Source organism: Balaenoptera musculus, chromosome 8, assembly GCF_009873245.2.
Source record: "Balaenoptera musculus isolate JJ_BM4_2016_0621 chromosome 8, mBalMus1.pri.v3, whole genome shotgun sequence".
Taxonomy (NCBI): Eukaryota; Metazoa; Chordata; class Mammalia; order Artiodactyla; family Balaenopteridae; genus Balaenoptera; species Balaenoptera musculus.
This window is the reverse complement of record NC_045792.1, coordinates 104,741,973-104,762,990: the sequence shown is the minus strand read 5'-3', so window position 1 is coordinate 104,762,990 and position 21,018 is coordinate 104,741,973. Positions and strand designations below refer to the sequence as shown.

The following is a 21,018-nucleotide window of genomic DNA, read 5'->3' as shown; positions in this document are numbered from 1 at the left end:
CAAAATACTATTTAAGTCAAGAAGGAGGGAGTGATCGCATCCAGTTGGGCGAGGGCCCTGCTGGTCTGCTGGGCCGTGGGCCCCATAGGGCAGGAAGTGGCGTCTGAAGACCACGCTGTACTCCCAGCGCCCAGGACACAGTAAGTGCTTCCGCGTGGGACCTGACGCCGTTCTTGGAGGATGGGCAGGACAAGGGCTGCTGTGTCTGCCTCCCTTTTAAGCAGGTAGCATCGTGAGGGCAGCCTCCGCCATGTATTCATCTTTGCATCCCTGCAGCATTTTAGCACAATGCTGGGCACAGGACAATGTACTCGATAATTTGATTTAAACAGATTTAAAGAGTGTCAAGACAATAGTGCGTGAAAAGCCAAGAGAAGAGAGTCTCAAGGAGGCAGCTGACCCGCAGTGTCAGGTGTCCCAGGAGAGCAGAGAGGAGACTGGGGTGGGGGTCTCCTCCCTGATTACCACCTCTCTGGTAATCAGGGAGTCACAGGCCACCTTGGTGAGAGCAGTTGAGAGACGCGGAATTGTGAGATTAGAGATGGAGATGGTGAGAAGAAAGTCGGAAGGGTAAATCTATTCCCTCCGGAGTTTGGTGGCAAAGCCAATATCTAGAGGCAGCAGCAGGATCACGGAAGGTTTTTTGTTTGGTTGGTTTGTTGTTGCTGTTTTTATAAATTTATATTTATTTATTTATTTATTTTTGGCTGCATTGGGTCTTCATTGCTGTGCGCGGGCTTTCTCTAGTTGCAGAGATCGGGGGCTACTCTTCGTTGTGGTGCACGGGCTTCTCATTGCGGTGGCTTCTCTTGTTGCGGAGCACGGGCTCTAGGTGTGCAGGCTTCAGCAGTTGTGGCTTGCAGGCTCAGTAGTTGTGGCACATGGGCTTAGTTGCTCCGCGGCATGTGGGATCTTCCCAGACCAGGGCTCGAACCCGTGTCCTCTGCATTGGCAGGCGGATTCTTAACCACTGCGCCACCAGGGAAGTCCCCTGTTGTTGTTTTTAAATGGAAGAGATCAGAACATGGTGTTGCTGTGTGAGGGGTGGTGGCTGGAGAAGGACTGAGAGGTTAGGGGAATGGAATCAGGGACAAACAGAGGAGAATCAAAAGGGTTGCTGGGTAGCCATGTGGCACCAGTGATATCAGCAAACACATCTCTGTCATGGGCTCATTGGCATGACTGTGACATTCCCTGACACTTCCTAGCAAGCCAGAGTTGGGGACAGAGTGAAGAGAGGCTATTGCCCGAGGCTGAGGACAGGCAAGCAGGGATGGCAGTGAATCAAAGGGCGAGAGACTCTAGAGGGCTAGAGATTGCCCACTGAGCGGCTGCGAGACGGGCACTGCGTATGCTTACAGGGCGGGGAGTAGAGGGAACCGGTGGCAGGGGTGGGGGGCAGGGGGTGGACGCAGAGGGGAGCCCGGCCAGAAAGGGCATTTCAGGGGTTGAGCTCTTGAACTCTCCACCAACAGCTCCCTACTGATGAGGTCAGGGGTGTGAGTCCTTCCTGTGGGTTTTGGTGCTGTGGACCACGAGGCATGTAGCTCCTGATGAATGGCAGCTCATCAGCTTTTCTGTGAATGGGTTTGTCATTTGTTCTCCATCCACAGCTGCTTCAGGAGAGGTGATGAGTTTTCATTGGTTATCTTAGGTTCCACCTCTTAAGTATGGTCTTATAGTCAGGGGCCCACGTACACAGAGGTCAATTTAAGAACCTGCAACACCTAGGGCCCTGCAGAGGCACCGGGGGAAGGGCATTATCTCTAGAATGCCTTCTGTTCCCAGGAAGGTTAGGGAGAGTGGGAGGGAAGGAGAGAAGGCCCTCCTCCCTGTCACCCCCAGATAGCGTGCTGTGGAGGAGAAATCTCATCCTCATCTTGGGTGCCTGGAAACACACCTGTGTTTGAGAGGATGTATACAAGATGGAGAACTGTCACTTGGGCGAGGTAACTTTTGGGGTGGGGGAGTGGATAGAGTAGAGGCTCTGCTGCGGGGTGGCAAGAGGGTAGTCATGCCTTGCCAGCTTCCTGCTTTTGCAAAGACTACCCATATCCAGGACTTAGGTCCCCCTTGGTATGTGGGAGACTCACTGAAGCACGCATCTCACACACACACACACACACACACACACACACACACACACACACACATTCCCCACTTGCCATAGCCACCCCAAGTGGGGAAGGGCCAAGGGAGGCCCTTGTTCCCCTTAACCTACAGGGCAAGGGCTAGTGATCCAGGCCTGGCTGAGCGCTCTGATGGGTGGCTCCCTCTTAGCTCCCCCTTATTCTCTGGAACCACAACTGTCCCTGCCTTTGTTCCTTCAATTCTTGAGCTCCCTGACTCAGCCTGGTTCCCCAATTTCCCAGCAGCGGACAAAGCCGTTGTCAGTAGGCTGGGGGTAGGGGCATTGAGGGAGTAACTGTGAGCTTTAGAACCAGAGCTCTGGCCCTTTCCCCAATCTTCAGCATCCCTCAGCCTTCCTAGTTCAGAGGTCACCTCTAGGCCCCTCTCCAATTTGTCCCGATCGCCAAGGCTAGCCTGATGGGGTGGAAACCGAGTAGGACCTTCCTCCCAGCTGGACAAAGTCTGACACCTGGTGGCCAAGGTTAGGAATGGCCAGAAGGGCCCCTTTTCAAATCTCCCTAGGATTTCCCTAGAGCCAGGAAGGCCAAGGTGAAAGGGGAGGTGATGGGAGGAAGTTTGGGTGGGGTGTTTGGGACAGAGCAGAAGAGACATCCAGCGGCAAAAACCCCAGACCTAGGGGAAATTTTGCCTTCCACCAGGCTCCCGCCCCTTAAGCCCATGAGGCCAGAGAACCTGGAACAGGAGGAAGGAGGGTGTCTGGGAGGGTCAGGAGGGACCAGGAGGAGCTGCCTGAAAGAATTTTGGCCCACAGGGTGGAGAATGGGGCCCAGGGTGTGTGAGTGTGTGGAGGCCAAGGGTGTGAGTCTGGTGCCCAGAATCTCCAGCTCAGGCTGGGTGGCAGGGCCTGAGGAAGGGGGATGCAGGGAGAGGGAAGGAGAGCGGGCTACGCCCCGCAGCCCGCTGGGCCCCAGGCAGCTGCTTCCCTCCCTCCACCTGCCCCCACCTTCCTAGCTCTAGCTGGCTCTCTCCACGGGCCCCACTGTGAGCTGGGGGAAGGGAAGGGACTCTTAGGGCGCGTGCGCAGTGCTGAGGCCCCCCCATCCTGCCACATTGTCTGAGCTAAGCCAGGTCTAATCCCCCTTCCCCTTGGAGCAGTCAGTGGTGGGCCTCAGGCCTAAAGAAGGTGCTGGGATCCTGTTCCAGTTCTTTTCTCTTGCGTTTCCCCAAGACTTTGGCCTTGGCCGTGAGGCAAGGGCCTTGAGTGTTCCCAGGCCAAGGTGCAAAGGTCACTCCTGCCCATCTCATCACCAGCCTCTGGGGATCGGGGCTGACAAGGAACCTACGCCTGGGTCTCGGGAAGTTTCCTGAGAGAGAGAGAACTTAATCGCCAGGTCAGACCTCTGGCCTGGGCTTCCAGCCTGACGCCTGAACTGACAGGCAGGCCCCAGGACAGCAGTTCCGGGGACAGGCCCGGAGATTGCCTGAATAGGGATAGGGGTTCCGGGAAGGAAGGTTAACAGCGGCAGACAGGGTTGGGGGAGTAAAAAGGGAGAAGACCTGAGGGTGGGCAGGCCAAGGTCTGGCCTAGTTGTGCCAGCACAGCTTAGGACTCCAGATGCCATGTCAGGGAAGGACACCAACTGGACAGAGATGGCTCCAAAACCCCTGGGTGCCTACTCCTTCGAGCCTTGGGGCTTGATCCCGCTGCTGTCCGACCAGGCGAGGGGGGCAATGCTGCCTGCGGAGAGTTCCCTCAACTCCAGGCCAGAAAGCCAGTCCTAGGGTGCCTGCGCTTGAGCTGATGACCTGAACTGGGACAAGCTGAAGGCCAAGGGAGACATCTTCCAGGCTGGGTGGGAGAGGCTAGCAGGGCCTGGGCCAGGCAGGGCTGTGGGCAGCTGGCAGGGATGGCCCGGACAGTGCCCAGAGAGCAAGCCAGGGTGCCAGAGAGGAGAGGGACTAGCTCAGGCGGCAGTAGGAGCCGCTGTGGCCGCCCAGCGGCATACCCCATTTCACGCTCCCTGGGCGGTGGCAGGGCCCCACGGCTATCAGCTTTCAGGGGTGGGAGGGACCAGGAATGAGGAGGGGTCTGCCCCACCCATGGCTCCCTACTCCCTCAGGGCTTTGTGGGCGCAGGAGCTGGGTGCCACACACCTCCAGACACGCCCTCTGGGGAGGGGTGGTCAGTCCCACAGAGGCTGGGCACCATCCCTCCCTGGAGCGCTCTGTGCCTGACTGGACCCCACACGGAAGCCCTTCCCAGGCCTGGTGGAGAGGGCCTCCCTGCTTCCCTCCCCACGGCAGCAGGGCCCCTGTCTCCCTCAGCGTGGGCCCCACTTAGTCCAGAAGGCAGAAGCGGGGATTAGACCAGGCCCAGCCCAAACAATAAGGCAGGGAAGGGCCCTCCAGCTCCGCGCAGTGCGCCCACGAGCTCTCACTCCTCCACTCCGCCCTCCTTCAGGAAGGGATGGGGAGAGCCGGGCGGGAGGAGGCCCCTGAAAACACGGCCGGCCGGCTCCCGCTCCTCCTGCTTCTCCTCTTCGGTGGTCTACTCTCCAGGGCGTTCTCCTCCCGTGTGCCCACAGTCCTCCTAAGGCAGAGCGCCCAGACCCCAGAGCAGTGCGAGAGGGGGAAGGCAGAAGCCTCTGAGCAGACCCTTGCACCCCTGGAAGGAAGAACTGCATGGGGTATCTGGAGGGCGCTCAGAGCTGGGCTGGGCCTCACACTGATTCCCAGACTCCCCCTGGCCAGGGCTTTCGCCTGCCGCCAGGAAGTTGGTGAGGAGGAGGCGGGTATAGGGGTGACTCAGCGATGACAGGAGCCCAAGGGACAAAGGTCATGGGTGGAGAATTGAGAGACGCTGTTTACAGCAGCCCACCTCCTCCAGGAGGTCTTCCAGTGCTAAGCCAGCCTCAAGGTCCAACCCACTTCTGACCCTCTCTTCCCCCTTTTCCTGTTTGTTAGGAATTTTATCCTTGCGCTGACAATTTGTGTGTCCGTCTGCTTGCCCTTTAGCCTGTGAGCTCCTGGGGAGCACGGAGGGACAATGGTTTTCTGGGGCCCCACCATTGCCTGTGACTATCAGTACTTCCTACTTCCTCATTTTATCTTGTACCGCACAGCTTGCGGGATCTTAATTCCCGGAACCAGGGATCAAACCCTCGCCCCCTTCAGTGGAAGCACCGAGTCCTAACCACCGGACCGCCAGGGAAGTCTCCAGTACTTCCTACTTTCAAGAACCATTTCTGTCTATTTCAGTTGAGTGAATATGTGGGAAAGTGCTTAGAACAGTACTCGGCACACTGTAAGTGCCATATATGTGTTAGGTTTATTGTTGGTATTTTTTGCTCATACTCTCACATTGGGGCGGATTTTACTGATGAAGGACTGGGGATCCAAACGCACTCTGTCTGGCCTCCTGCGCGGTGTGGAATCTTCCTGACTAGACGACGGGCAGGGGCAGGCTGTAGGACCCCAGGAGAGCCAAGGAGGCAAGCACTCGTCTGGACTCAGAGTCGGCAGTGTCTCTGGGCGAAGCTTTCAGAACCCATGGGCTTCTCCGGGCAGGTCTCCTGGGGCCGGTGTGGGGGGCGTGGGAGCCGGGAAGGGGTCGGGATGAGCCCAAACTCTCTCCGGACCTCCAGACCTGCCCACACAACGCTCGGCGGGCCAAGGGGCGGGATTGGAAGTCTCCGGCTGGGCTCTGGGGAGTTACACACCGGCCACGGGGATTAGTGAGGCTGAAAAGAACATTTGCCTAGGAAGGGAAAACGGGAAGTGAGAGGCTGAGGATAACACTCTGCAAGTCCCCCGAGACCCACTGCAGACCAGTGGGGGGGGCCGGAGGAGGTGGTGCAGTCTGGGGATATCATGACAGGTCCCCCACCCCAGCCTCACCCCCTTCTCCCCCAGAACGCAGCTGCATCAGCTGCCCCGCCCCCTCCGTCTGCACCACCTGCCATTGGCTGGGGCTAAGCCCCGCCCCGCAGAGGAGGCCTCCCATTGGCTTAGGTCTTTGCTGTTTGCATGCTTGTGGGGGTGGGGGAGAGGCGTCATTCCCTGGAACCCTCGGACTTCCTTTCTGTTTGTCTGGGTCATCCGTCTGCCCATCGCTGGCCCCAGGCTCGCTCTCTGGCCCCAGCCCTCTCTCACTCTCTCTCTCTCTGCAGCTGTCTCTCTCGTGCCCGCTGGCCTGTCTCTCCTTCCCGGCAGTCGCCTCCTTCTCCGCCTGCCTGGGTGGCCGCCATGGGCCGGAAACGGCTCATCACTGACTCCTACCCTGTAGTGAAGAGGAGGGAGGGCTCCGCTGGGCACAGCAAGGGGGAGCTGGCACCAGAGCTAGGTCTCTGAGGTGTGGGAGGGCGGGAGGAGTGGATGTGAGGGACAAGAGAGGACGTGGGCAATGGAAGGGGAAGTGAAGTATGTCCTCTACTTCCTACACCAGACCTGGCAGTGGACAGCAGAGGCAAAGGGGCGGTGAGGGCTGGGGAACAGTGGGTCAGCTGTGAGGCGAGGGGCAGGGGACCAGCCCGGCAGGGCACAGGCTTGGGCAGGCCTGAGGAACAGCATGTCATTGCAGGGGAAGAGCCCCAGCCCCTGAGCGTGGATGAAGCGGAGATGGAGCTGCTGAGGCAGTTTGACCTGGCCTGGCAGTATGGGCCCTGCACAGGTGAGAGCCCCCTCAGGCCCCGAGAGCACATCCCGGAGCCAGTCCTGCCACCCACTCGGCGCCCAACAGCCCCAGCCCCTGCCTGACCCTCTCAGCACTGTCTCTGGAGACCAGGGGTGTGGAGGTCCTGACACACCCCTCCACCCACACTCTTTAGCCTGGACGCTTCCCTGCCCCCCACGAGGCCCCACTGTCTTCTTTCCACCCCCGCAGGGATCACACGGCTGCAGCGCTGGCATCGGGCAGAGCAGATGGGCTTGAAGCCTCCCCAAGAAGTGCGGCAGGTGCTGCAGACCCACCCCGGTGATCCCCGCTTCCAGTGCAGGTCAGAGGCCGGCGGGGGCTCTCAGGGGAGCCAGGGACTTCCCCAGGCACCACCAGCCTGCTGACCCTGGATGGGGGCCGTCCTGACCTGAGGAAGAAATAGGTGCAGCCTTGGGGGGCTCCTCGCTGAGCAGGCAAGAAGGTTCTACAAGGTGCTTGGCTCAGGAGGCAGAAGCTTGCCTTAATACTTATCTCGGAGCTAATGGTGGAGGCAGGGTACACTAGGGCCCAAGGGACTATTTAATACTGAGAGGTTGGCCAAGGACCATAGGCCGTGGCCAAGAGCTGGGGCTGGTGAGAGCGGATCAAGGGACTTAACTGATGCGGGTTTTCCCCTCCATCCTACACCCCCTCGCACAGCCTCTGGCATCTCTATCCCCTCTGAAGCACCACCTAAGACCTCCCGCCCGCTACTTGAGAACCTCCAGACACAAGCTAGAACCAGTTGCTGCCCCTTGGCTCAGCTCTGCTGTGGAGAACATTTGGCAGGAAAGAGGTTCACAGGGAAGGGAAGAGGCTGAATCTGGAGGTCCAACCAGCAGGCTCCCAGTGCCCCCTCTGAGAACCGACACAGCCGAAGCCAAGCACCTCCTACATGGAGAGTGGTCTCTGAGGACGAGGACCTGGCCATGACCCTTCTGAAGCCTGCCACATGCCTGACCTGAACACTGTGGTCCTTGGGATGATGTGGCAAGTTAGGCACCGCTTTGGGAAGAACCAGACTCGGGCAGAAGGCAGATGACCGAAGAGGCAAAGATGCACTCCGCACCTCAGGCTGGGAATCTGAGGGCAGAACTGGCTGAGCTCACGGGGCAAGGGGTTCACTAGTGCTTATCAATAAAGAACTCTGAGCCTGGAAGCCTGACCTCCAGTCTCTTAATGTGGCCCTGCTTGGACGGGCAGCACCCAGCAAGTTGATAGGTGGGAGAGAACTAGCACCATGCTTTCCTGCAAGGTGCGTGTGCCTCTTCCACTGCCTAACCCTAGACCTGAGAGGAAGGAAAGAGAGACACCTTTAAAAAAAAACCAACGGTCAGTCCTCACAAGCGCTGAGCAACCTCTGGCGCCCCCTGGTGGTGCACACTATTCTAGCCACCTTCCCTTACCAGCCAGGAAAACCCCACTGGACCCACCATCTAGCCTGCCCAGGGCTGCCCACCTCACAAAAATGGATTCTTTGTCAGAGCAGGATCCATGGGGCCCATGACTCATAAGGTCCAGACAGACAGACATTCCCAGCAAGCACCTCTACTTCCCACATGGGGGCCACCTGGATCCAAAGCAGGGTTGGGGGAGCGTTTCAACTTGCAGGACCTGCTCAAAGATGGCCATCATCTGAGGAGCTTTGGTAGGGAACTGGAAAGTCCTGGAGATGGAGGAGAACTGGCCGTATTCAGAAACAGCGCTTAGGGGACCCTGGGACATATGACGTGGAGAACGGAATCAGTACTCCTTTTAATGGTGTTACTTCATTTGATGCATCAGCCCTCCATCCTGGGGCAGATAGAGACAGAACTATTAACTCCTTGGGAAGAGGCCTAGAGGGCAATCAAGTGGCGTTTTTAGTCCCCATTTTATTGAGCACTGACCATGCCTCAAGTACTTTAAATGTATTATCCCTAAATTTCCTAAAAATCCTTCATGGTAGATTTTGCAGAGAGGGAAACTGAAGCCTAGACGGTTGTCCAAAGTTGCCCAGAAGCGCCAGCAGCAGCTATGTGGTGGCGCAGAGACTGGGGCCGTGTGCACTGGGCTCTTCCCGTCTCCGCCGTGGGCCCTGCCCAGCTGCTGAGCACCTGCTGTGTGCTGGGCTCTAGAGCTCCTCTGGGCTGTTAGTGGTGAGGAGATGGACGACAACAGACACGTAAATATTATGTCAGGCGGTGGTAAGCGCTGGGCAAAACTAGGGTGAGAGGTCAGAGCATGCCAAGCGTGCTGAAGAGGTTGGTCAGGGGAGGCTCTCCGACAGGGTGGCATCGGGCAGGCCGAAGGGACAAGAAGCACACCCTCCCCAAGGCAGGAGTGTTTCCAGCCCGGTCCAGGGGCAGCACGGAGGCCAGGGGCCGGGCAGAGGGAGCGAGGAAGTGGGGGGGGGCAAATGAGGCCAGAGAGGTAGCAGGTTGGTCCCACAGGGCTTTGCGGACCGGGACGAGGAACCTGGATTTTATCCTGAGTGAGAGAGGAAGACACTGGTGGTCTTAAGCCAATAAATGACAATCAATCTTACGTCTTGAAAGCATTACTTTGGCTGTTGGTAGAAAACAGATTGTGGGTTTGGGGAAAGAAGAGGCAATGAAACCACTCAGGAGGCTACTGGAGTTGGCCTCGTGAGAGGTGATGGTGATTTAGCTCCACGTGGGAGATGGAGGCGGTAAGAAGTGACCAGATTCTTTTCTTTCTGTATTTTGAAGGGAGAACTAACTGACAGGACTTGCTGATCAGTTGGCTGTGGGGTTTCAGAGAGAGGAGCCAAGGATAACTCCAAAGGTTTGGCTTGAGCAACTGGAAGAGCAGAGTTCCCATTACTAAGATGGGAAAGATTGCGGGAAGGGGAGGGTGGGGCGGGGAATTAAGAGTTCAGATTTGAGGTCTGTGACACATCCAAGCTGGGGAGTAGGCAGTGGACATGCAAGTCTGGAATTCTAGGGAGAGCTCTGGGTTTGAGATATAAATTGGGGCATCTTTTACGTGGCATTTAAACCCGTGTTTGGGGATGAGATTACCTGAGTGAGTACAGTTAGAGGCGAGGAGTGGTCCGAGGACAGCCCTGAGGCTTCTATGCTTAGAGGCAAGGGAGGAGAAGGCCTGAGCAAGGAGACGGAGGAGGGGCCAGACTGGAGAGAAGTCAGGAGAGGGTAGGGCCTGGGAAGCCTGGGCAGAGGGTCAAAGTCTCAGATGCTTCTGAGAGGCTGGTAAAATGAAGCCTGAGAAGAAGAGCACACTGGACTCGGCAACGTGGCGGTCACAGGAAACGAGCAGCTCCCACGGGGTGATGGGGATGGGAGCGGGCCTGGAGCGGGCTCAGAGGGAGGGCAGGGCAAGTGGAAACGGGGAGCATGCTGATCCTTCCAGAGACCTTTCACTGTAAAGGGAGCAGAGAAACGAGTGGCCACTAGAGAGGGTGTGGGATCAAGGAACCGTTTTGATTTGTTGTTCTGTCTCGTCTTTTGTTTTAGGTAGAGTGATAGTACAGCATAATGACCCGGTGAGGAGGGTGATCTGACAGGGAGTCTTTGTGGAGGTGAGAAGGGCCAGGACTAGGACACAAGGAAGAGTGTGGACTTAGACCGGAGCATCCACTGTGACAGGAAGGGAGGCAGAGGACATGGGAGTAGATGCAGGTAGGAGGACACGGTTGGGGGTGGGAACATTCGAGAATCAGATGTCTGCTGACAGCCTGGTACGCTGGGAGGGATCTAATGTTTACTGAGCGCCAACCCATGCCATCTGCTGCACTTCACACTGTCTAGTTGACTGCTCAGAACAATCTCATTAGGTGAGTATTATCCACTCTCACAGATAAGGAAACCGAGGCTGAGAGGGAAAGTGCCCTGCTTCATCCGTGAGCACCGGGGCCCACCCGGGTCTGTCTTCCCACTGTGTTACCCCACACCTACATTCCCACCCACACCTGCGCTCCAGGTGTTTAGGGTGGCATCGAAGAGATAAGACTCACCCATGTGGAAAGTTAAAAAGCAATGTACTACAAGTGCTACCTTGGGGCAAGTAGGAAGGTATAGACACGGAGTTCTCAGGAAGGAGAGAGTGTTGAAGGGACCCTCACTGCAAGGGCCCTGAGCACAGGACTGCCACGTTGGCATGGCCCTCGCCTTACCTCATCACGCCTGGCCCCTCAACCCACCAGGCCCCTGCTTCTTAGACCTTTCCACTGCAGAATGAATGCACACTCGCCACCAGGGCCACTCTGAATATTCTTAGTAGTTGTGTGTTTTCTTTTTGGCCAATTTTGCATTCTACTCCATGACGTGTGTGGAGTAGTTGCTGTAACGTAAAAATGGCTGAACTTATTTACCAAGTAAAATGAACCCCAGGAAGATGCGTTCCTGTGTGGCCTATGGCTGGTTTCATATACCGCGACACGCCCACTACCACCCAGCCGAGGCTGAGCTGCACTGCAGAAAGCACCAAACAAGCGTGTGTTGGGAGGAAATGGGAGGTCAGTGGCCCTTGAAGGGTGAGTAAGAGTCAGCAGACAGAGAAAAACATTCTAGACTGAGGGACTGAGCAAAGGCAGTGAGGAGAGGTGGGTGTGTGTGCCCAGGGGAGATGTGTGCAGACTGCAGCACTTGCTCTACAAAAATCAGCGCAACCCAAAGCTAGCGTTTCGGTGCTTGCTATGTATCCAGCACTGTCCTAAGTGCCTTTTATCCTCACAGCAATCCTAGAAACGATTATAAACATTTTATAAAGCAATTTAGAGAGGAAATTCAGGCACAGAGAGGTTAAGTACTTGCCCAGGATCACGTAGCATGTGACTGAGGAGAATAAATAGGATTTGATCCCAGGGTCCCGCTCCAGAGCCTGCACTCATATCATGTGGGATAACACGAGTGAGGTGGCCGGAACAAACACAGGTTCTTGAGCCTGAGACAACGGAGTTTGGACTCATCGCTGGTGATGAGAGTGCCTGAAGGTTTTTGAGCAGGAGAGAGACAGGATAAAAATAATCATTCTGGAGAATCTGTCTGACCAGACTAGACGGGGAAGAAACTGCAGGCAGGAAGGCCAAGTAGGAAGCTATAAAATATTCAAAACATGGGTGCTGAGACCTAGATTAGCAGACAATGCAAAGGACAAAGAGCTATACGAGAGGTTGCAAAGGAAGTTGGCAAGACTTGCGTTTGGGAAGGAAGGATGGGGAGGAGCCGTCCAATATGACTCAGGTTTTGAGCTTGGGTGGGTGAGAGAATGCTGGTGCCATGGGCAGAAAAAAATGGAAACTGGGAGGGGAAGACAGGCTTGATTTCATGCATGTTTAGTTTGAGATGACGACAGGACATCCAAATGGAAACATCTAGTAGGCAATGGAAACCCAGAGGTGAAGTCCAGCAGCAAGGTCAGAGAAGAGCGTGGAATCCAGGGGACAGAGGGGAATCACCTGCCAGGAGCAGACATTTGAGCCCATGACCATGGATGAGTTCTCTGAGAGAGGAAAGGGAGACAGGGAGAGGGTGTAAAGATAGGACCAAAGATGGCACTTGGGAAAATTCTCTCTAGAAGAAGGTGGAAGAAGACCAGCAAAGAAGAGGGGAGAGTGTCAGAGTGGCAGGAGAGTCGCTGTAGTGTCCGGGAGGTTCCTGAGAGCTTCACAAGTGGTAGTGGCTGGTGTGATGGTGCCGAGACATCAAGGAAGATCTCATTAGGAGGAGGTGGAAAGGTACAGGATGGCTCACCCTAATTCGGTCCCCACATTTCCTGCTTCCCTCTGTCCTTGTTTTGTAATTCTCGCTGGCATCTCAGCTGTCATAGTATCTACCATGCCACACCCATCAAAGAGGGGCACACTGATTCATTCTTTATTGACTCAGGTGTGGCAACATTTATCCACCCTCAAACTCTGACAAACTCACTAGTAGCGTGAGGGCTTAAGGAGCTAATTTACCAAGAAACTCGAGTAAACAGGGAAAGGAAGACATTTCTGAATTAGTCTAGAAGTAGATGGAAGCCACAGCAGTGCCAGCTTGAGCGAATTTGGGTTAACACCACCTCCAGGACTTAGGGGATCCTCAACATGATTGCTAGCTTTCTCGGCATGTAGGTCTCCAGTTCATCCACCTGAGTCCTAATCTAGAAAACAACTTTGTGCCGGTCACAGCACAGGCAAATCAGAACCCTGGTCCCTAAGTTTCAAGAGCTTACTGTAGTGCGAGAGAGAGTCAGAAAAGATGTATAAGAGAATTTTAAACACTGCCACAAGATGGGTGTAAGATGGACTCTGGGAACTCAGACTTCCTGAAAACGGCCCTTTAGCTCAGTATTTAAGGATGAGTAGCGGCTTCCACAAGGTGGACAAGGTCCTTGGTAACTCTTGAGTCCTACTTCAGTCCTTTGTCTCTTGAAGGAAAAGGCATTTCCTAGAGACCTCCTACGGGGCGGAAGCCTCCCTCACCTCGCCAAGAGGTTCCGACGGCTCCTGTCCTGTGAGTCCCACCTGGATGGCATGCTGTTCTCTCCTTGCAGCTTTCCCTAAGAAGAGCTTAGGGACTCCTCCTCTGCATCCTGTGGTAACCTGGTTATATTTTGTTATAGCATGTCACATTGCTGCAACAATACGTTTCATTGTCTCCACTGCTGGAGAGTGTTTTATCCTTGTCACCAGTGCAACTAGCACAGGGGTTGCTACGTAGGAAGCACTCAAAGCTGAAAGAACCTTCCCACTTCACTCACACCTACTGTTGGATTGGTCGGTCCTGTCCAGCCTGTGAGAATCATTTATGTACCAGTTGTGAAGGTCAGTCCTAAACTCCAGTGAAATCTGGTCTCCATCTAAGTCACATCTGGGGGTTGTGTGGCCTTGACGGCAGGAGCCATCTTTTCCTAGAGCCTTCTCGTCAAGGAAGGCATCAAGGCTGTCTGTCAACTTCAGAAGCAGGATCCTGTTCCATTCCTATTTTGAAGCCTGTGCCGCCACTGGGCCAGCCTGCCGAGCGTTTATCTGAGGTCCTCTCACATGAGAGTGGAGACAGTCATCCTATCCAGAGTGTGGAGGAGAATCCAGCCAACTTTTCTACATGCTCTCAAGAGCATGGCTGCCCAGGATTCTACATTACCTCCCACAATACTGGCGTGTAAACTGGTACAATCCCAAAGACACCAATTTGGCATTATTTATCAAAATTACAAATGCACATATCCCTTTCAGTTCCTACGTAGAAATGTATCCTACAGGTACCCTTGTATGTATAAAATAACATTATAGCACTGTTTGTAATAGCAAAGACTATAAATAGCCTAAATGTCTCTCAGTAAGGCAACCAGAATGTAAGTTGTAGTAAATGATGGATGCTGTGCTGTGAAAAAGTTTGAGGAAGCTCTTTATGTATTGGCGCAGAATGGGATGATCTGTGAAATATACAGTTAAGTGGGAAAAAAAGGATTTACAGAACACTGTGCACTCTCTGCTATAATTTAGGTTAAAAGGTGTGTATTCACTTGTTTCATGCATACAGTATCTCTGAAAGGACACCCAAGAACTTGATACCACCAGTTGCCTTTGAGAGGAAGGTAACTTGGTGGCTTGGAAATAGGAATGAGGGGAAATTTTTCATTGACTAAGACTTTTAAACTTTGAACTATGTAACTATATTACCTATTTAATCAATTAATAAGAAAAAAAGTCTCACCGTATCCATGTTGATGCACTTATTTAACAAGTATTAAAAATAATAGAAACAATACCACTAGGGTAAAAGGGTTATTGTATCATGCACTGCGATGGCTTTGTGCATATCTCTGCACTCATGATGCTGCACTCTTTTTACTATATTCCACTGGGAGAAAAGGGTCTTCTACCTGTCTGTATGGTGGAGTCCTGGCAGTGGGAAGGTCCAGGACTCACTCCCTCTAGAAGGCCCATCTCCTTTTCTACTAGACCTCTGCCAGGCACCTGGCACTGCCCTACACTGGGACAAGAGTCAACTTGTCACAGGGACAGGTTTCACAAGAGTGCAAACATGATGAGTCCAGTGTAAGTCCAACCAGTTCATTCATTTATTCATCTAACAAATGCAGATGGGGCATCTGTTACTGTGAGTAGTATGTGGAATATATGGCTTGGGTCCCAAACCTTAAAGAGTTTCCAGTCTACCCTTAAATACATGAAAAGATGCGCAACTTCACTCCAAATAAGATTGGCAAATGCTAAAACATTTGGACAGTACACTCTGTTGGCAAGGCTTGGGGGAAACATGCAGGAGTACAGAATGGCACAGCCTCTATGGAGGGGAATTGGTGGCACTGATAAGATGACAGCATTTACTTTTGACCCAGCAATCCCACTGCTAGGAACTTACCCTGAAAATTCACTTCCACAAACATAAAACAACATATGCATAAGTGTATTCACTGTGGCATTATTTGTAAAAGCAGAATATTGGAAACACCCTAAATTCTTGTCCACGGATTAAATAAACCCACCCAAGGGAATACTGTGTAGCCATTTTTTAAAATGAGGAAGATTTCCATTAGTTGATATGGAGTGATTACCAGGACAAATTGTTAAGTATGTAGTATACTACCTTTGTGTAAGAAAGAAGGGGAAATGAGATATATATTTGAAAAAGGGAACACTGGGAAGAGTAAACTAGAAACGAATAAAATGGTTACTATTGGGGGTAGGTAAGAATGGAGTGGATGAGACAGGATAGGAAGGATATTTCTCTAAGCATATTTTCTTATATAGTTTCAGCTCTTGAACCACATAAACATTTTACATATTCAAAAATATATAGAAAGAGATTTTCAAAAATCCTAAAATTGAATATAAATGGTAACAAATCAATCCAACTGTATGTCAAATTAATAATATAACCTCACAGAAAAAGAATATAAGGATTCAAGTAAATTTTGAACACAGTTCATGGACTTCGTAAGAACAAAAGAACCACACACACAAAAAAACTTGAACTTTACTTAGTAGGTTTGTTGTTGATGATAGTATTGGTGTACTAATTCTACAACTGTTTTGCTGTTTTTGTATTAAAAATAGAAAATAATGAATAAACATAAATGTTGGGAACCAGAGATTGCACTGTGAAAAAAGGGAGATAAAATATGGAATGGGGGAATTCCCTGGCAGTCCAGTGGTTAGGACCCCACGCTTCCACTGCCGGGTATACGGGTTCGATCCCTGGTCGGGGAACTAAGATCCCACAAGCCGCGAGGAGGGGCCAAAAAAAAAAAAGGAATGGGGGAAGGTGAGGAAGAGTCCTGAAGTGCTGGATTTGAATTGGAGGTATCAGTATGCTGATTTCTTTTAATATTAACTTTTTGAAGTATCATTTATCTACAACAAAACTACAGATCTTATTTTATTTATTTATTCTGGCCATGCCACCAAAATAATAGTTATACATCAGTGTAACTACCAACCCAATTAAGATCTAGAACATTTCCATCAGCTCAGAAAGTTCCCTCACTCTCCTTTGCATCCAATCTCTCCCTCCTCTCCCATCCTAGGCGATTTGATTCCTATAATCAAAGATTTGTTTTGCCTGTTCTAGAACTCATACAAATGCCACCATTCAGCATATCTGACTTATTTCACTCAGTATAGCGTCTATGAGATCCATTCATGTTGTTGTATATCAGCACTTCACTCATCTTTGTTGCTGAGTAATATTCCATTGTATGGATATACTAAAATGTAGTTATCCATTTATCAGTTGATGAATATTTGGGTTATTTCTAGTTTTGGACTCTAATGAATCAAGCTGTTATGAATATTTAGGTACAAGTCTTTGTGAAGGCATTTATTTTCATTTATCTTGTGTAGATGCCAGGGAGTTGAATTGCTGGAAGGTGTAACATAATATACATTCAATTTTACAAGAAACTGCTTATCTGTTTTCCAAAGTGGTTCTACTTTTTTTTTTTTTTTGATTATTTAAAGATCTTTTTATTGAGGACTGACAACTATGCCATCATCAAAGTGGTTCTACCATTTTACATTCCCATCAGCAATGCACGAAAGTTTTTGTTGCCCCATATCCTACCAGCACTTGTTATTGTTAGTCTTTTGAATTCTAACCATTTAATGAGTGTAAAGTGGTACGTCATTGTGGGTTTTTTTTCTCACATCTTTAATGGAGTATAAATGCTTTACAATGTTGTGTTAGTTTCTGCTGTACAACAAAGTGAATCAGCTATATGTATACATATATCCCTATATCCCCTCTCTCTTGAGCCTCCCTCCCACCCTCCCAATCCCACCCTTCTAGGTCATCACAAAGCACCGAGCTGATCTCCCTGTGCTATGCAGCAGCTTCCCACTAGCCATCCATTGTGGTTTTAATTTGCATTTTCCTAATGTTGAGCATCTTTCATGGATTTATTTGCCATTTGTATATTTCCTTTGGTGAAGTGTCTTTTCAAATATTTTGTCCATTTTAACATCAGGTTATTTGGCTTCTTATTATTGAGTGGTAAAACTTGTTTATATATTCTGGATACATGACTTTTGTTAAATATATGTATTGTGAATATTTTCTCCCAGTCTGTAGCTTGCTTTTTCATTTTCTTAATAGCGTCTTTTGAAGAACCAAAGTTTTTAATTTGATGAAATTTGATTTATCAATATTTTCTTTTATGGTTAGTGCTTTTTATATCTTAAGAAATATTTACTTACCCCAAAGTAATAAATATCTTCTCCTATGCTTTTTTCTAGATGTTTTATTGTTTTAGTTTTTACTTTAGATCTAAGATCTATTTTGAATTAATTTTCACTCTTTTGTCCCTGATAATTGGTAATTTGTATCTTCCTTCTTTTTTTCCTTAATCAGTCTTACTAGGGGTTTATCACTTTATTAACATTTTCAAAGAACCAACTTTTGGCTTTGCTAACTTTCTCTGTTCTTTGTATATTTTCTATACAAAAGCATGAGTGAAGAGCATTAATTTCTGCTCTTCACTATCTCTTCCTTCCTTTGGGTTTAACTTGGTCTTTTACTAATTTATTTTATTTTATTTTTGAGATAGTATTCACAGAACATAAAATCCACCATTTAAAAGTGTACAATTCAATGGTTTTTAGTATATTCACTATGTTGTGCAATCACTGCCACCATCTAATTCCAGAACATTTCCATTACTCTATTATCTGTCAGTCCCAGTTTCCCCCGCCAACCACTAGTCTACTTTCTGTCTCCATGGATTTGCCTTTCTGAATATTTCATGTAAATGGAATCACACAATATGTGGACTTTTGTGTCTGGCTTCTTTCACTTAGCATAAGGTTTTCAAGAATCATACATGTTGTAATTACTTCATTCCTTTTTATGGCTGAATAGTATTCCATTGTGTGGATATATCATATCTTGTTTATCCATTCATTAGTTGGTGGACATTTGAGTTGTTTCTACTTTTTGGCGATATGACTAATGTTGCTATGAACATCCATGTATAACTTTTTATATGAACATATGTGGGGTATATATTTAGGAGTAGGATTGATGGATCATATGGTAATTCTGTTTAACTTTTTGAGACACCACCAAACTTTTTCTAGCTTTTTTTTTTTTTAATTTATCTATTTTGGCTGCGTTGGGTCTTCGTTGCTGCATGCGAACTTTCTCTAGTTGTGGCGAGCGGGGGCTACTCTTCATTGCAGTGCACTGGCTTCTCATTGCAGTGGCTTCTCTTGTTGCGGAGCACGGGATCTAGGCGCGTGGGCTTCAGTAGTTGTGGCACGCAGGCTCAGTAGTTGTGACTCGCGGGCTGTAGAGCGCAGGCTCAGTAATTGTGGCGCACGGGCTTAGCTGCTCCGCAGCATGTGGGATCTTCCCAGACCAGGGATCGAACCGTGTCCCCTGCATTGGCAGGTGGGTTCTTAACCACTGTACCACCAGGGAAGTCCCTTTTTCTGGCTTCTTAAGGTAGAAATGTAGAATATTGATTTTAAACCTTTGTTTTTTTTCTGATATGGGCATTTAAAGTTATACATTTTCCTCTAAGTACCTTTTTAAAATTAATTATTTATTTATTTTTGGCTATGTTGGGTCTTTGTTGCTGCGCGTGGGCTTTCTCTAGTTGCGGAGAGCAGGGGCTACTCTTCGTTGCAGTGTGTGGGCTTCTCACTGCATTGTCTTCTCTTGTTGCGGAGCACGGGCTCTAGGCATGCGGGCTTCAGTAGTTGTGGCACAGGGGCTCTAGAGCGCAGGCTCAGTAGTTGTGGTGCATGGGCTTAGCTGCTCCTTGGCATGTGGGATCTTCCCAGCCCAGGGCTCCAACCCGTGTCCCCTGCATTGGCAGGCGGATTCTTAACCTCTGTGCCACCAGGAAAGTCCCTCTCTAAGTTTTAGCTGCACTACACAAATTTTGATATGCTGTGCTTTCATTATTGTTCAGTTTAAAATATTATCTAATTCCATTTGTTTTCTTCTTTGACTCATTAGTTATACAGAAATACGTTCTTTAATTTCTAAACATCTGTGGATTTTCTAGATTTTTTTTTTCTAATTTAATTCCATTGTGATTAGAGAGCATATTCTATGAGATTTTCATCTTTTGAAATTTATTGAGATTTATCTTATGGCCCAGGATATAATCTAGCTTAGTGAATATTCCATGTGTACTTGAAAAAAAAAAGTTCTGCATTTATTCTGCAATTATGGGGTGGAGTTTCTTTAATGTCAATTATATCAAGTTGGTTGATTGTATTGTTCTGATTTTCTAAATCCTATTGCTTTTTTGCCTAGATGTTCTATCAATTATCAGTAGAGGAGTTTTCAAATCTCTGACTGTAAGTGTGCATTTGTCTGTTTTTTCCCTTTAGTTCTGTCAGCTTTTTATTTTATTTTATTTTATTTATTTTTTATACAGCAGGTTCTTATTAGTCATCCATTTTATACACATCAGTGTATACATGTCAATCCCAATCTCCCAATTCATCCCCCCACCCCCCCACCCCCTGCCGCTTTCCCCCCTTGGTGTCCATATATTTGTTCTCTACATCTGTATCTCTATTTCTGCCCTGCAAACCGGTTCATCTGTACCATTTTTCTAGGTTCCACATATATGCGTTAATATACGATATTTGTTTTTCTCTTTCTGACTTCACTCTGTGTGACAGTCTCTAGATCCACCCACGTCTCTACAAATGACCCAATTTCATTCCTTTTTATGGCTGAGTAATACTCCATTGTATATATGTACCACATCTTCTTTATCCATTCGTCTGTCGACGGGCATTTAGGTTGCTTCCATGACCAGGCTATTGTAAACAGTGCTGCAATGAACATTGGGGTGCATGTGTCTTTTTGAATTATGGTTTTCTCTGGGTATATGCCCAGTAGTGGGATTGCTGGGTCATATGGTAATTATATTTTTAGTTTTTTGTTTTTTTTTTTAAACACTTTTTTTTTTTTATTTTATTGATTGATTGCTATGTTGGGTCTTCGTTTCTGTGCTAGGGCTTTCTCTAGTTGTGGCAAACGGGGGCCACTCTTCATCGCGGTGCGCGGGCCTCTCACTATCGTGGCCTCTCTTGTTGCGGAGCACAGGCTCCAGACGCGCAGGCTCAGCAGCTGTGGCTCACGGGCCCAGTTGCTCCACGGCATGTGGGATCTTCCCAGACCAGGGCTCGAACCCGTGTCCCCTGCACTAGCAGGCAGATTCTCAACCACTGTGCCACCAGGGAAGCCCTATTTTTAGTTTTTTAAGGAACCTCCATACTGTTCTCCATAGTGGCTGTATCAATTTACATTCCCACCAACAGTGCAAGAGGGCTCCCTTTTCCCCACACCCTCTCCAGCATTTGTTGTTTGTAGATTTTCTGATGATGCCCATTCTAACCGGTGTGAGGTGATACCTCACTGTAGTTTTGATTTGCGTTTCTCGAATAATTAGTGATGTTGAGCAGCTTTTCATGTGCTTCTTGGCCATCTGTATGTCTTCTTTGAAGAAATGTCTATTTAGGTTTTCTGCCCATTTATTTTTTTTAGTAAATTTATTTATTTTATTTATTTATTATTTTTGGCTGCGTTGGGTCTTCGTTGCTGCATGAGGGCTTTCTCTAGTTGCGGCGAGCAGGGGCTACTCTTTGTTGCTTCTCATTGTGGTGGCTTCTCTTGTTGTGGAGCATGGGCTCTAGGCACGCGGGCTTCAGTAGTTGTGGCACGCAGGCTCGGTAGTTGTGGCTCACGGGTTCTAGAGCGCAGGCTCAGTAGTTGTGGCGCATGGGCTTAGTTGCTCTGCGG

General features: G+C 49.8%; 1 protein-coding gene and 1 long non-coding RNA gene across 3 annotated transcripts in view; one reads left to right on the top strand and one right to left on the bottom strand.

Annotated features, from left to right (window-relative positions):
* Positions 1-5,450: 5,450 nt before the first annotated feature.
* LOC118898700 overlaps positions 5,451-21,018 on the bottom strand; it is a 29,369-nt gene continuing 13,801 nt past the window's right edge. Inside the window, exon 3 of the long non-coding RNA XR_005020802.1 lies at positions 5,451-5,848. This is a non-coding gene — a long non-coding RNA (uncharacterized LOC118898700). The remainder of the gene's footprint in view (positions 5,849-21,018) is intronic.
* Positions 6,139-7,943, top strand: POLD4 (DNA polymerase delta 4, accessory subunit). 2 transcript variants are annotated; one of them, XM_036859127.1, is made up of 4 exons: positions 6,139-6,433; positions 6,671-6,760; positions 6,974-7,085; positions 7,445-7,943. In XM_036859127.1, exons 1-4 carry the CDS (start codon positions 6,337-6,339, stop codon positions 7,467-7,469), a joined length of 324 nt encoding a protein of 107 aa, XP_036715022.1. In that variant the 5' UTR covers positions 6,139-6,336; the 3' UTR covers positions 7,470-7,943. The 2 variants fall into 2 exon arrangements, with proteins under 2 accessions (XP_036715022.1, XP_036715023.1); XM_036859128.1 differs by lacking the exon at positions 6,139-6,433 and adding an exon at positions 6,488-6,567.

Excerpts from the sequence above, each read along its gene's own strand:
- POLD4 (XM_036859127.1), top strand. The coding sequence starts at position 6,337 with ATGGGCCGGAAACGGCTCATCACTGACTCCTACCCTGTAGTGAAGAGG. Across the intron at positions 6,434-6,670 it reads GGAGCTGGCACCAGAGCTAG|GGGAAGAGCCCCAGCCCCTG; the intron begins GTCTCTGAGGTG and ends ATGTCATTGCAG. Across the intron at positions 7,086-7,444 it reads GATCCCCGCTTCCAGTGCAG|CCTCTGGCATCTCTATCCCC; the intron begins GTCAGAGGCCGG and ends CCCCTCGCACAG.